This window comes from Dreissena polymorpha, chromosome 7, assembly GCF_020536995.1.
Source record: "Dreissena polymorpha isolate Duluth1 chromosome 7, UMN_Dpol_1.0, whole genome shotgun sequence".
In the NCBI taxonomy this organism is placed as follows: Eukaryota; Metazoa; Mollusca; class Bivalvia; order Myida; family Dreissenidae; genus Dreissena; species Dreissena polymorpha.
In genome coordinates, this window is record NC_068361.1 from 93345064 (window position 1) to 93359839 (window position 14776).

The 14776-nt window shown below is 37.1% G+C and overlaps 1 protein-coding gene across 4 annotated transcripts in view; it reads left to right on the forward strand.

Annotated features, from left to right (window-relative positions):
* The window catches only part of LOC127837779 (alpha-N-acetylglucosaminidase-like), a 59312-nt gene that overhangs the window by 6910 nt on the left and 37626 nt on the right, over window positions 1–14776 (forward strand). For 3 of the 4 annotated variants that reach the window (XM_052365153.1, XM_052365152.1, XM_052365150.1), the window contains exons 3-8: window positions 278–429; window positions 1088–1272; window positions 5526–5673; window positions 6370–6440; window positions 11030–11191; window positions 13467–13532. In XM_052365153.1, the coding sequence (XP_052221113.1) occupies window positions 278–429; window positions 1088–1272; window positions 5526–5673; window positions 6370–6440; window positions 11030–11191; window positions 13467–13532 (784 nt within the window). Of the gene's footprint in view, window positions 1–277; window positions 430–1087; window positions 1273–5525; window positions 5674–6369; window positions 6441–11029; window positions 11192–13328; window positions 13395–13466; window positions 13533–14776 lie in introns of all 4 variants that reach the window. The other variant, XM_052365151.1, reaches the window with a different exon arrangement.

The following is a 14776-nucleotide window of genomic DNA, read 5'->3' on the forward strand; positions in this document are numbered from 1 at the left end:
AGTAGTTTTTCCATCAACTCTTGAATGCTTCCTTGCTTACATGAAATAATTTACATTGAAATATTGAAAAAATATTAACAAAATGTGAAAATACAACTAACTTAGAAAACTGAATTTTATATTCTTCAGGTTTGAAAAGTACAAATACAATTTGAAACATAGTATTTTATAGGAATTGCAAGTTAAAAGAGTCAGAATGCATTATTACAAATTATGTTGAAGTCTTATATCCACTTAAAAATATTCACTTAAATATGCACCGAGAACTGTATTTCAGATTTTCCCACATTGAATCACTTACGACCGTCATCCAGTATTGCTGACCAATCATTGGCTGCTCAGCAGCTGATTGGACGGGTCTTAGGGGTGGACCTTGCATCACATTTCAACGTGACTGTCACTGGTGCAAAAGTACTGGATTCATTCAATGTAATTGTCCTTTCTTAATAGATTCTGGTTTTAAAGGCTTATTTTCAAACCCTATGCTACTGATGAGCAGCAAACAGCATAAACCTGAACAGCCTGTTTGTTCCTGGCAGGTTATTCTGGTTTTATGCGGGTTGCATATAACCATTTGCACTTTGATTTTGAATGGGAAAGGTTTAATTGCTTAATTTCTTGTTAAATTTTGAGTCTATCTGAACTGATTTCTCAGCAAGAGCCATTTACATTAATAAGAGTTTATTTGCGCAATTTCTTATAAAGAAAATAAATGGGTTATGTTAATTTTACTCTGAATACCAGAACTACGTTTTAAACAAGAAAGAGCGCAAATCTTTACTTGGTATAAATGTCTGCTCTGTATTTTCTGAACTTCATTTATTAAAAATGCACCTCAGGAAAATGCCAAAATTGATCTAAAACATTTATGTAATATTATAATATAATTGATTTTTTTTAATTCATGAAAAGGTGAATGGTTATAGGCTTTCGGAGGTTCATATGTAAACCATGCCAGATTTTTGAAAGGCACGAGCCTATATAGCAGCAAAGTCAAAGAAAATTATTATTGGGGTATATCTATGGGTTAGAATGTTCAAAATGAAATTCAACGAAAAAATCAAAGTCACACTGTGTCCCCTTCCAGATTATTTCCGATGGCAACACAGTGTCCATAACTGCAACAACAGGTGTAGCAGCTGCAATGGGTTTCTACTATTACCTGAAAGTGCACTGTGGGTGTCAGTTTACGTGGGCTGGACAACAGTTGAACATTCCATCACCACTGCCAGCCATCGCCCAGCCAGGCATTACCATTATGGCAAATGACAGGTGAGATAGCTAAAATATTAGCAATTTTTTTCCCCATTAATTAATTGTGAAAAGTACCGGTACCAGCCCAGTTGGAAAAAATAAAAGCGAAAAAAACCTGAAGTTGGGAAAGTTTGCGTAGTGAAATTTTTCAGATTAGGAAATTGGTGTATTTTATTTGTTGCTAGAGAGATAAACAATTTGTTGCATTTTATTGAAAAAAAAAATGCAAAAAATATCAAAATTAAAAAAAATATTATTATAAAAAGTTATAGCAGCAGTTGGGAAATTTTTCGTTTTTTTTTTGCAGTTGAAAAGTGCTGTTTTCCAGTACTTTATAAAAAAGGAAAAAAACATTGAATATGTTCCATACATGTGCCTCATATGAGCCTTGTTTTGGGAAATCTGGGTTTAATGCATGTGAGTAAAGTGTCATCCCGGATAAGCTGTGCAGTCCCTACAGGCAAATCAGGGACAGCCAGGTCCTGTTCTTTCTACACTAGATCTTTGTTTATCAGAGACCTTCTTTAAATGAAAATTTTCATAAAAGCAGAAAGTATAGCCCCTGATAAGCCTATGCGGACTCCAGAGTCTTATCGTGGATGACATGGACATTTAATAATCCCAGTTTTCTTAGAACAAGGCATTATGTTCCTCACATGTGCCCTAATGACTAAAGACATACAAGCCATGACATATTTTCAAAATTTAAGTATTACACAATTTTTGCACATTTCCAGGTAAAACCAGAGTCTCCTAATATTGTATCACAAATTTTGCAAAATCTGTTACTACCAGTATGTTGAAACTGCTTCTGTGCAATCATGTGTTGTGTTCTGCTTATATTAAAACGTCTTCCACCCTTCATGAACATGTTTTGCAGGTTACTGTACTGCCAGAATATGTGCATTCATAGCTCTTTTTAAATCACATGTTTTATATGTTCTATTATAACCAGAATGTCGGCTGCTTTTCCATCAAATGTTTTTGAGTTTCAAGTGCAACCAGAATGTGAGTAATCGAAACTGCTCTTCAATGACATGTTTTGCAGGGTCTGGTACTACTCTTTAACTACATGTTTTGCAGGGTCTGGTACTACTCTCCAATGACATGTTTTGCAGGGTCTGGTACTACTCTTCAATGACATGTTTTGCAGGGTCTATCACTACCCTTCAATGACATGTTTTGCAGGGTTTGGTTCTACTCTCCAATTACATGTTTTGCAGGGTCTGGTACTTCTCTCCAATGACATGTTTTGCTGGGTCTAGTACTACTCTCCAATGACATATTTTGCAGGGTATATACTACTCAACAATGACATGTTTTGCAGAGTCTAGTACTACTCTCCAATGACATGTTTTGCAGGGTCTAGTACTACTCTCCAATGACATGTTTTGCAGGGTCTAGTACGAATCTCCAATGACATGTTTTGCAGGGTCTAGTACTACTCTCCAATGACATGTTTTGCAGGGTCTAGTACTACTCTTCAATGACATGTTTTGAATGGTCTGGAACTACTCTACAATGACATGTTTTGCATGGTCTGGTACTACTCTCTAATGACATACTTTGCAGGGTCTGGTACTACTCTCCAATGACATGTTTTGCATGGTCTAGTACTACTCTCCAATGACATGTTTTGCAGTGTCTCATACAACTCACCAATGACATGTTTTGCAGGGTCTGTTACTACTCTCCAATGGCATCTTTTGGAGGGTCTGGTACTACTCTCCTATGACATGTTTTGCAGGGTCTGGTACTACTCTCCAATGACATGTTTTGCTGGGTCTAGTACTACTCTCCTATGACATGTTTTGCAGGGTCTATTACTACTCTCCAATGACATGTTTTGCAGGGTCTGGTACAACTCTCCAATGACATGTTTTGCAGGGTCTGGTACTACTCTCCAATGACATGTTTTGCAGGGTCTTGTACTACTCTCCAATGACATGTTTTGCAGGGTCTGGTACTACTCTCCAATGACATGTTTTGCAGGGTCTAGTACTACTCTCCAATGACATGTTTTACATGGTCTTGTATTACTCTCAAATGACATGTTCTGCATGGTCTGGTACTACTCTCCAATGACATGTTTTGCAGGGTCTGGTACTACTCTCCAATGACATGTTTTGCAGGGTCTGCTGCTACTCTCCAATGACATGTTTTGCAGGGTCTGATACTGTTCTCCAAAGACATGTTTTGCAGGGTCTGGTACTACTCTCCAATGACATGTTTTGCAGGGTTTGGTACTAATATCCAATAAAATGATTTACAGGGTCTAGTACTATTCTTCAATGACATGATTTGCAGGTCTGGTACTACTCTCCAATGACATGTTTTGCAGGGTCTAGTACTACTATTCAATGACATGTTTTGCAGAGTCTGGTTCTACTCTCCAATTATGACATCTTTTGCAGGGTCTGATACTACTCTTCAATGACATGTTTTGCATGGTCTAGTACTACTCTCCAATGACATGTTTTGCAGGGTCTGGTACTACTCTCCAATGACATGTTTTGCAGGGTCTGGTACTACTCTCCAATGACATGTTTTGCAGGGTCTGGTACTACTCTCCAATGACATGTTTTGCAGGGTCTGGTACTACTCTCCAATGACATATTTTGTAGGGTCTGGTAATACTCTCCAATGACATGTTTTGCAGGGTCTGGTTCTACTCTCCAATGACATGTTTTGCAGGGTCTGGTTCTACTCTCCAATGACATGTTTTGCAGGGTCTGGTACTATTCTCCAATGACATGTATTGCAGGGTCGGGTACTTCTCTCCAATGACATTTTTTGCAGGGTCTAGTACATCTCTCCAAAGACATGTTTTGCAGGGTTGGGTACTACTCTCTATTGACATGTTTTGCAGGGTCTGGTACTACTCTCCAATGACATGTTTTGCAGGGTCTGGTACTACTCAAAAATGACATGTTTTGCAGGGTCTGGTACTACTCTCCAATAACATGTTTTGCAGGGTCTGGTACTACTCTGCAATGACATGTTTTGCAGGGTCTGGTACTACTCTCCAATGACATGTTTTACAGGGTCCGGTACTACTCTCCAATGACATGCTTTGTAGGGTCTGGTACTACTCTCCAATGACATCTTTTGCAGGGTCTGGTACTACTCTCCAATGACATGCTTCGTTTGGTCTGTTACTACTCTCCAATGACATGTTTTGCAGGGTCTGGTACAACTCTCCAATGACATGTTTTGCAGGGTCGGGTACTACTCTCCAATGACATGCTTTGTAGGGTCTTGTACTACTCTCCAATGACATGTTTTGCAGGGTCGGGTACTTTAATATTTTGTGCTACTCTCCAATAACATTTTTTGCAGGTTCCGGTATTACCAGAATGTGTGCTTCTTCCCAAAAACATGTTTTGCATGTTCTGGTACTACAAAAACATTTTCTCTCCAATAACATGTTTTGCAGATTTAGGTACTAACAGAATGTTTACTACTCTAAAATTTGAAGGTTCTCATACTACCAGAATGTGTGCTACTCACCAATAACATATTTTGAAGGTTTCAGTTTTCACAGAGTGTGTGCTTATCTCCCAATTTATGTTTTTGTAGATTTTGGTACTCTCAGCATGTGTGTATTGTCAGCTTCTCTCGAATAACCTGTTTTGCAGGTTCTGATACTACCAGAATGTCTAATGCACTCCAATAACCTGCTTTGCCGGTTTTGATACTACCAGAATGTCTAATGCACTCCAATAACCTTTTTTGCAGGTTCTTATACTACCAGAATGTCTAATACACTCCAATAACCTGTTTTGCAGGTTCTTATACTACCAGAATGTCTAATACACTCCAATAACCTGTTTTGCAGGTTTTTATGCTACCAGAATTGCTAATACACTCCAATAACCTGTCTTGCAGGTTCTTATGCTACCAGAATGTATAATACACTCCAATGATCTGTTTTGCAGGTTACTACAATAATGTCTAATACACTCCAATAACCTGTTTTGCAGGTTCTTTACTACCAGAATGTATAATACACCCCAATAATATGTTTTGCAGGTTTTTATACTACTAGAATGTCCAATACACTCCAATAACCTGTTTTGCAGGTTCTGATACTACCAAAATGTGTGCAGTCCTAGCTGCTTACTTTCTATAAGCTACTCTTCAACTCTTAGCTAAACTCCAATCACATGTTTCACAGGCTCAGGTTCTAAAAGATACTAAGTAACATGTTATGCAGGTTCTGGTATTAAAAGCTAACAAGTTTTGCAGGTTTCTGGTAACATGTTTTGCAGGTTTCGGTACTACCAGAATGTGTGTACTGTCAGCTACTCCATGGCATGGTGGGACTGGTCTCAATGGGAGCAACATATCGACTGGATGGCAATGAATGGCATCAATCTACCATTGGCCTTCACTGGACAGGAGGCAGTGTTTCAGAAGGTAAACTAGGACAATAGCTTTGCCGATGGTTTAGAACGTTAAGTAGCGCAATAGCTATGCCCATGTTTTAGAAGGTAAACTAGATCAATAGCTTTGCCTGTGATTGAAAAGATTCACTACAGCAATAGCTATGCCCTTGTTTCTGAAGGTTAACTCATGCAATATCTTTGCCCATGTTTAAGAATTTAGACTAGCCCAATAGCTTTGCCCATGTTTCAGAAAGTAAAACTAGAGCAATAGCTTTGTCCATGTTTCAGAAGGTAAACGAGTGCAATAGCTGTGCCTAATTTTCGGAAAGTTCACTAGCGCAATAGCTTTGCCTGTGATTCAGAAGGTTCAATAGAGCAATAGCTTTTCCCATGTTTCAAATGGTAAACCAGTGCAATAGATTTGCCCTTGTTCAGAAGGGAGACCAGGGCAATAGCTTTGCCCATATTTCAGAACGTAAACTAGCGCAAAAGCTTTGACCATGTTTAAGAAGGTAACCTAGAGCAATAGCTTTGCCCATGTTTCAAATGGTAAACCAGTGCAATAGCTTTGCCTAGCTCAAAAATCATCCATGCAGGTCTTCAGCCCTTGTGTTTTTGAACACTGTATCAAATTATTGTGTTTATAGTATTGAGACTAAAAGTTGCATTTGATATTGACAGGTCTAGGGCAGTATATATAACTCACTTCTATTCCTACTCTCAACAGACATACATGAAGCTGGGATTTACAGCTGATGACTTGAAGATGCACTGGGGAGGTCCGGCCTTCCTGGCATGGTAAGCATGCTATATCAGAACTTTAGAACTTTAAAAAATATCTGACAAGGTAGCACAAACGATCTTTGAAAACCATTGAATGTTTTTACCATTGTATTTTATGTCGCTGATTTGAAAGTAGGTTCAATGTCTTTTGTCTAAAACAAACTGGGCTTGATGGAAACTCAGGTAGGCATATGCTACCTTAAGATAATTAAGATAAATTATATGGGTCTTTTCAGAATAATAAAACAGAATAATAATATCAATAAAAGCAAATGCACTGCCTCGGTATCAAATATGATACTTTAAGCATCTTCAGCCATTTTTAGCTCATCTATTTTTTGAAAAAAAATTATGAGCTATTGTCATCACCTTGGCATCGGCGTCGGCGTTGGCGTTGGCGTCGGCGTCCGGTTAAGTTTTGCGTTTAGGTCCACTTTTCTCAGAAAGTATCAATGCTATTGCATTCAAACTTGGTACACTTACTTACTATCATGAGGGGACTGGGCAGGCAAAGTTAGATAACTCTGGCGTGCATTTTGACAGAATTATGTGCCCTTTTTATACTTAAAAAATTGAAAATTTTGGTTAAGTTTTGCGTTTAGTTCCACTTTTCTCAGAAAGTATCAATGCTATTGCATTCAAACTTGGTACACTTACTTCCTATCATGAGGGGACTGGGCAGGCAAAGTTAGATAACTCTGGCATGCATTTTGACAGAATTATGTGCCCTTTTTATACTTAGAAAATTGACAATTTTGGTTAAGTTTTGTGTTTAGGTCCATTTTATTCCTTAAGCATCAAAGCTATTGCTTTCATACTTGCAACACTTACTAACTATCATAAGGGGACTGTGCAGGCAAAGTAATGTAACTCTGACTGGCATTTTGACAGAATTATGTGCCCTTTTTATACTTAGAAAATTGAAAATTTGATTAAGTTTTGTGTTTAGGTCCACTTTATTCCTACAGTATCAAAGCTATTGCTTTCATACTTGCAAGATTTATGAACTATCATAAGGGGACGGTGCAGGCAAAGTTATGTAACTCTGACTGGCATTTGGACGGAATTATGGGCCCTTTATACTTAGAAAATTGAAAATTTGGTTAAGATTTATGTTTTGGTCCACTTTACCCCTAAAGTATCATAGATATTGCTTTCATACTTGGAACACTCACAAACTATCATAAGGGTACAGTAAAAGGACAAGTTGCATAACTCTGGTTGTCATTGTTACGGAATTATGGCCCTTTTTTGACTTAGTAACTTTTAATATATGGTTAAATTTTGTGTTTCGATCCACTCGAAGTATCAAGGCTATTGCTTTCAAACTTCAAATACTTACATGCTATCATGAGGTTACTGTACCTGGCAACTTGAATTTTACTTTGACCTTTGAATGACCTTGACTCTCAAGGTCAAATTATTAAATTTTGCTAAAATTGCCATAACTTCTTTATTTATGATTAGATTTGATTGATACTTTGATGAAACTACTCTTACCTGACATACCACAATAGACTTCACCCAAACCATCCCCCGTGCCCTCCCCCCCCCCCCTCCCCCCCTCCCCCCCCCCCTATTTTTTTTTTTTTTTTTTTTTTTTTTTTAAGATCATCTCACAAATGACCACCACACCCTCACACTATACCCCCCACCCCACCCCCCCCACCCCACCCCCACCCCCCCCCCCCAATTTTTTTTTTTGATTTTTTTTTTTTTTTTTTTTTTAAGATCATCTCACCACACCCTCACACTATACCCCCCCCCCCATTTTTTTTTTTTTTTCGCTTTTTTGGAAGATAATGTAATAAATGTCCACAACCCCACACTATACACCCCTCTTCACTCCACTCCTCCCTCCTTTGTGATTGAAAATGAAAGTCCGTTCACCTTTAAAAAGAAAATAGATGAGCGGTCTGCACCCGCAAGGCGGTGCTCTTGTTTTCATTATGGCTTTATGTGTGTATGTGTAATTGTATTTAAGCTTCCACAGATGGAATTTGTTTTATAATTAGTCTGTATTATTTAATTATTGCACTGGATCATCATGCATGTCTCAGTTAAACTGTAAACAAAAAAAAAAAAATTCTTTTTTATACAAGAGAGAATGTGCATCTTATTTGCGAATTTTTAAAGCACTTATAGTAATGGTTGCTATTTAAATGAAAAGAAATATACCATTTAACAAGCACTGCGGAGGAATGAACACTTTCCTAAATACTGTAAAACCATTTAATTTCGTGTGGTATGAATTTTCGTGGATTTCGTTGTTCCGCTGAACCACGAATTCAAGTACCAACGATTATTTTACATTTTTAATCAGAAATCGGTCCTATCTGAATGTCATTGCCGACATTCTCTATTGTTTTCGGTTATCTGAGATATTTGATTGAGATATGCTAGGTAATTCAATATGTTGTTTTCTTAATAAGTGTTTGGGTAATAATACTTTTTAAATCAAGCACGGAATTTAAACTGTACATCAACGATTGTTCTCTTTTACGTGACGTCGTCAAATTAACAGTTTGCAGATTTATCACATATGTGGTTATGTTTTGTGTTTAGGTCCACTTTATTCCTACAGTATCAAAGCTATTGCTTTCATACTTGCAACACTTATTAACTATCATAAGAGGACTGTGCAGGCAAAGTTATGTAACTCTGACTGGCATTTGGACGGAATTATGGGCCCTTTGTACTTAGAAAATTGAAAATTTGGTTAAGTTTTGTGTTTTGGTCCACTTTACCCCTAAAGTATCATAGATATGGCTTTCATCCTTGGAACACTGGCAAACTATCATAAGGGTATGTAACCTCCTGTCACGCGGGGTATTTCTAATAACTTGTACTTGTAACAAGCAAGTTACAATATACTTTATTCCCTGAATACAATCAATATTCATATAGCTTAAGCCTTGTTTATAGGAAGTCAGAAGTAGAAGATGACGTCCTGAAAATATACAACACAACATACATTTATTAAAACATGTGTGGTTCCCCTCAAGAGTATATGACAATACGCATACACACAAGAATCAAAGCACTATAATTAATATTAAAACAAGTTAAAACAATACATCATCTTGCAGAATCAAAGCACTATAATTAATATCAAACAAGTTAAAACAATACATCATCTTGCACAGATATAACTTCCTACACATACTGCATCATACAATGATACAAACATACAACATGAACAAATACATACAAATGACTAACTAAACACAGTTTACTCACTGAATATGTGAAAAAACTGACAAGCGAATGACTTCCGCTTGGGACAAACCAAAACATAATTAACCGCAACCTTTATGTACAGGTTACACTATACTAAGTTTTACGCCTAGTTACAGCTACAGTAAAAGGACAAGTTGCATAACTCTGGTTGTCATTTTTACGGAATTATGGCCCTTTTTTGACTTAGTAACTTTGAATATATGGTTAAATTTTGTGTTTCGATCCACTTTACTTCTAAAGTATCAAGGCTATTGCTTTCAAACTTCAAATACTTTCATGCTATCATGAGGTTACTGTACCTGGCAAGTTGAATTTTACCTTGACCTTTGAATGACCTTGACTCTCAAGGTCAAATGATAAAATTTTGCTAAAATTGCCATAACTTCTTTATTTATGATTAGGTTTGATTGATACTTTGACAAAACTACTCTTACCTGACATACCACAACAGACTCCACCCAAACCATCCCCCCTCCCCCCCCCCCCCCCCGAATCCCCCCCCCCCTAATTTTTTTTTTTTTTTAAGATCATATCACAAATGACCACCACACCTTCACACTATACCCCCCCACCCCCACCCCACCCCCCACCAATTATTTTTTTGGAAACGGTTAAAAAACACAAAACACAAAAAACACAAATATTTATTAATTTTTTTTTTTTTTTTTTGAAATACCGTAGCACCCAAGAATCCTTTCCCCCCCCCCCCCCCCCCCCCCCCCCTCCTGGAATTTTTTTTTGTGCATTTTTTTTTGCATTTTTTTATCCGCAATTTGGAAGGTAATGTAATAAATGTCCACACCCCCACACTCCACCCCTCCCTCCTTTGTGATTGAAATTGAGAGTCCCTTCACCTTTAAAAAGAAAATAGATGAGCGGTCTGCACCCGCAAGGCGGTGCTCTTGTTTAGCTATGTCATAATTCTTTCTTGTTTTGTTATGAACTGCTTATGCAGTCATTAAACGTTGCATACCATGCTTGTTTTTCCAGTTGTTACAATTTTTTGTACATTTAAGTCCTGATTGGGAAAGCAAGGTTTAATTCATATGCATTAAGTGTCATTTCAGGTTAGCCAGTGCAGTCTGCACTCATTGAAAATCCAGATAAGATGGAATGTGTCATCCCTGATTAGCCTGTGTGGACTGCACGCGCTTATCTGGAACGACACTTTACGCACATGAATTGAACCCCATTTTCCAAACACAGAACTCATTTTGGCTTGTGTATTTCAGGTCACAGATGGGTAATGCATGGTTGGGGAGGGTCTTGCGCTGGGAAAACCTGGTTTAATGCATGTGCATAAAGTGTTATCCCAGATGAGACTGTGCAAAGCTAAAGTTAATTTTTTGGTTCCCATATTTCAGGTCCCGGATGGGTAACATGCATGGTTGGGGAGGGCCCCTGCCCCAGTCCTGGATAGACAACCAGCTTGCCTTGCAGCACCAGATACTGGCACGTATGAGGGACCTCGGTATGATACCAGTCTTACCAGGGTTCTCCGGACTTGTGCCTGAAAACTTCACCAGGTAGGGGAGTGTATGTAGTCTGTATGCAATTAACAGACTTCCAATATTATTGTTTATTATTCAATTTTTATTGTTTGTTTTTTCAGACAAAAAGTTTCATTTATTTTTAAATTATTTTAATTTTCAATATTTTACTTCTGACTTGTGGCCAAACTCATCATCAGTTAGGAGATAGAAATTACAGTCAAACCTGAATTCAGCGGTCAGTCAATCATCAGTTAGGAGATAGAAATTACAGTCAAACCTGAATTCAGCGGTCAGTCAATCATCAGTTAGGAGATAGAAATTACAGTCAAACCTGAATTCAGCGGTCAGTCAAGGAAAATGACCAAAGTGACCGTTGTCCACAGGTGACCGTTGAATTCGGATCACAATTTTAAGATGGTTTGTCAGTTGGTAGTATTGCTACGTCGTTACCCCACCCAGTCTAAAAAGCGGATTCGCTTTCAAAGACCGATAGTACGGGGATATTGTACCGTTCTAATTCAAAGAAAAAGACGCAAAAAGTTTGTTAAAATTTATTCGTACGCAAACATCACACAAAAAACATTTTAATTCAACAAACATACAATGCTTCAAACTCACATTTGCATTCGATTCATACTCCTCCATAATTTCTCGCTTACGCTTAAGCACACTCTGCACTTGCGTACGTCCAACACAGAGCTCACTTGCTATTACACGCGAACTCTTTCGAGATTTAAACAGTTTCAAACACTTGACTTGCTCCTCTAATGTGATGAACTTACGTTAACCACTCATTGTTATTCCGTGATTTATTATTCCGATTGCTTTTAAAAGTGTTGTGAACGCTAGAAAGCTCTTTTGAAGAATGATCCGAAAATGTTATTTTCAATGTTGTAAGTACAATGTACTTATTAGCGGTCATTTAATGAGCGATTATTACTTTAAACGTGTCAAAAACTCTAACATATTTTCTGTTGAAGAAGCCCCCACAATAAATCCCGGAAAACACACCTTCTCAACACCTTAATATTATTTGTTTACTCGCAGCGGGCCGCTTTTATAATATCAAAGGCAATAACCGCTATCAAACGCTTTAATCGCAAAATAGACGAAAAAATGATGTGCAGTGTTTTTAATTTTCACGACTCGAGACGCCTGACGCGTGACTGTTGATTTCAGTTCAAACATGAATTTCGGAGTTGAATATAGTGGCCGTTGGCCGATATGGACAGGTGGCGGTTAAATTCAGGTGTAATATAGAGTGTTTTTCGTCGGGGGATTTCCAGACTGACCGTTGTCTGCAGGTGACCGGTAAATTCATGTGACCGTTAGGTCAGTTTCGACTGTATAATTTCTCTTAGGCAGTGACTCAAGTTGTAATAATGTTTGTGTATATTGTATGTTGTTTGTTTTGTCATGTATTCTATAGAAAATTATGTAACTAGCCTTTTATTGATCAGCGCTTTTTGAAAACAGGCTGAAAGCATGAACTATTAAAGGGTTGTCCCAGATTGGCCTGTGCAGTTTTTAAAGGCTGATGAAGGACAACACTTTCTACTTTCATGATGAAATTCAAGCCTGAGCGAGAACTTTTGTCCCAGATTAACTTGTGCGGACTCCACAGGCTAATCTGGTTTTCACAAAGTATGTCTCAAGTGTGGACATGGTGATATAATCTTAATTTCTGTAGTTACATTATTCCTCTTTTCAACACAATAACAAATTTGCAATGTTAGCGGTTTTGTAAAAACGTGTATTATTAGACAACATTTTCATTTGATTTTAAAATTGTAATATTTTCATGAGTTATGAAACAATGTGTTACCTAAACACTACCTTAACTTTTTTTTTGTGTATAAAAATATGTTCTTTAGGTTTGAATCCTAGGCATTTTGCCATTTAAGTTGAGGATGATAATTGCCTGAGCCTGTGACTATTTGGTCACTTTATTGATACAAGGACCTTGGTGGCCTGTTCTGCTTGTGTCTTTTTTGCCCTTTTCTAACATGTAATAGTTACTTGAAAGGATGCTTTTGTCTTAGTACACATGAGGCATCATATTGGTAAATCGCAAGTGTTAAGTATTAGACAAGTTACACTAAGTACTCATATCAAACCTTTGTTTGTAAGTGTTCATATAATCTTAGATTTCACACCTTTTTGTTCTAAGGCTGTACCCTAATGCAAGCGTGAGTCAACTTTCTGATTGGAATGGTTTCGATAGCACTTATTGCTGGTAAGTACTCATAATTAAGCTTTGTTTGAACATGCACATATAACATTATATTTCACACCTTTCTGTTCTAAGGTTGTACCCAAACGCAAGCGTTAGTCGACTGTCGGATTGGGGAGGGTTTAATAGCTCTTATTGCTGGTAAGTCTAACATAAAGAATTAGACATTTGATTAATTTTATTCAGCAACCTGACACCTGGAGTTTTCAGTCTTAATTGTAAGTATCTAGATAAAAGAAGTTGAAGTTAAATTATAACAGCTATTGTTTATGAAATACTTTATACTTTATGAAAAGTTTTAAATGTATGTATGTATTTTTCTTCGTATGTATGTAATATTCTAGAGGAAAAATATAATTTTGCACTGAAATCTTTATTTTTATTATTTTAACAGTCATATTTACATCAAATACTTTTGTTGAGACTAAAGTTTACAATTGGGGAATTGTGTAGTCAAGGGGTCTGATAATATTTATACCCCACAAATTAGAGGATATATATGTGTCAGTAAAAACCTGTTGTCATTTGGTCAGTCCACGTAAAATGTCAAAATTTGTTTAAGCTAACTACTGCCTCTCAAGCGATTGACATGATAAAATTAAATGATACTCACATTCCGGAGTTATTTGCCCTTGGACTTAACTCACAAAGCACTTCAGGGATATAAGCCATGTTCTTGTTCTTGACATGTTCTAGCAATTTTCAAGTCATGTTCTAGTCATGTTCAAGTCATGTTCTAGTCATGTTCTAGACATGTACTAGACATATCCATAGTTTAGGGTCACCATGATTTTATGATTGAACTCTTACATTAAGTGTGATCTGAATTGTTTTGTGCCATTTGGCAAGATTGAGTCGTTGATCATTTGTAATAGAGCATGCAACCTTTAGCTTGTGTACCAGTTTCATTATTCCTTTCTTCAAAATAAGGGGATGTGTGGAGTCAATTATGTCTGTTATTAGGATTGTTGGAAAACAAGGTTGACACTTTCCACTTGTATGGTAGTTTATGTTTCAAGAAACTACTTCTTAACATAATGCACCTGTATATTGAAGTTTTTATTGTTTATCAGCCTTTGTAGTCTGAACATGCTTTTTGTTGAGAACATTAAAAAGGATTATAAGATTTTTGTATGTGTTAAATTGTAATATACTGATTAAAATATGTTACAATAACACAAAATAGGCAAGAACAAGAGATGTGTTTGTCAGAAACACTATGCCCACAACTGCGTCGCTTTGAATTAATTAAAAAAAATTAACCTTTGACCTTGAAGGATGACCTTGACCTTTCACCAATCAAATTGTGCAGCTCCATGAGATACACATGCATGCCAAATATCAAGTTGCTATATATCTTCAATATTGCAAAAAATATGGCCAAT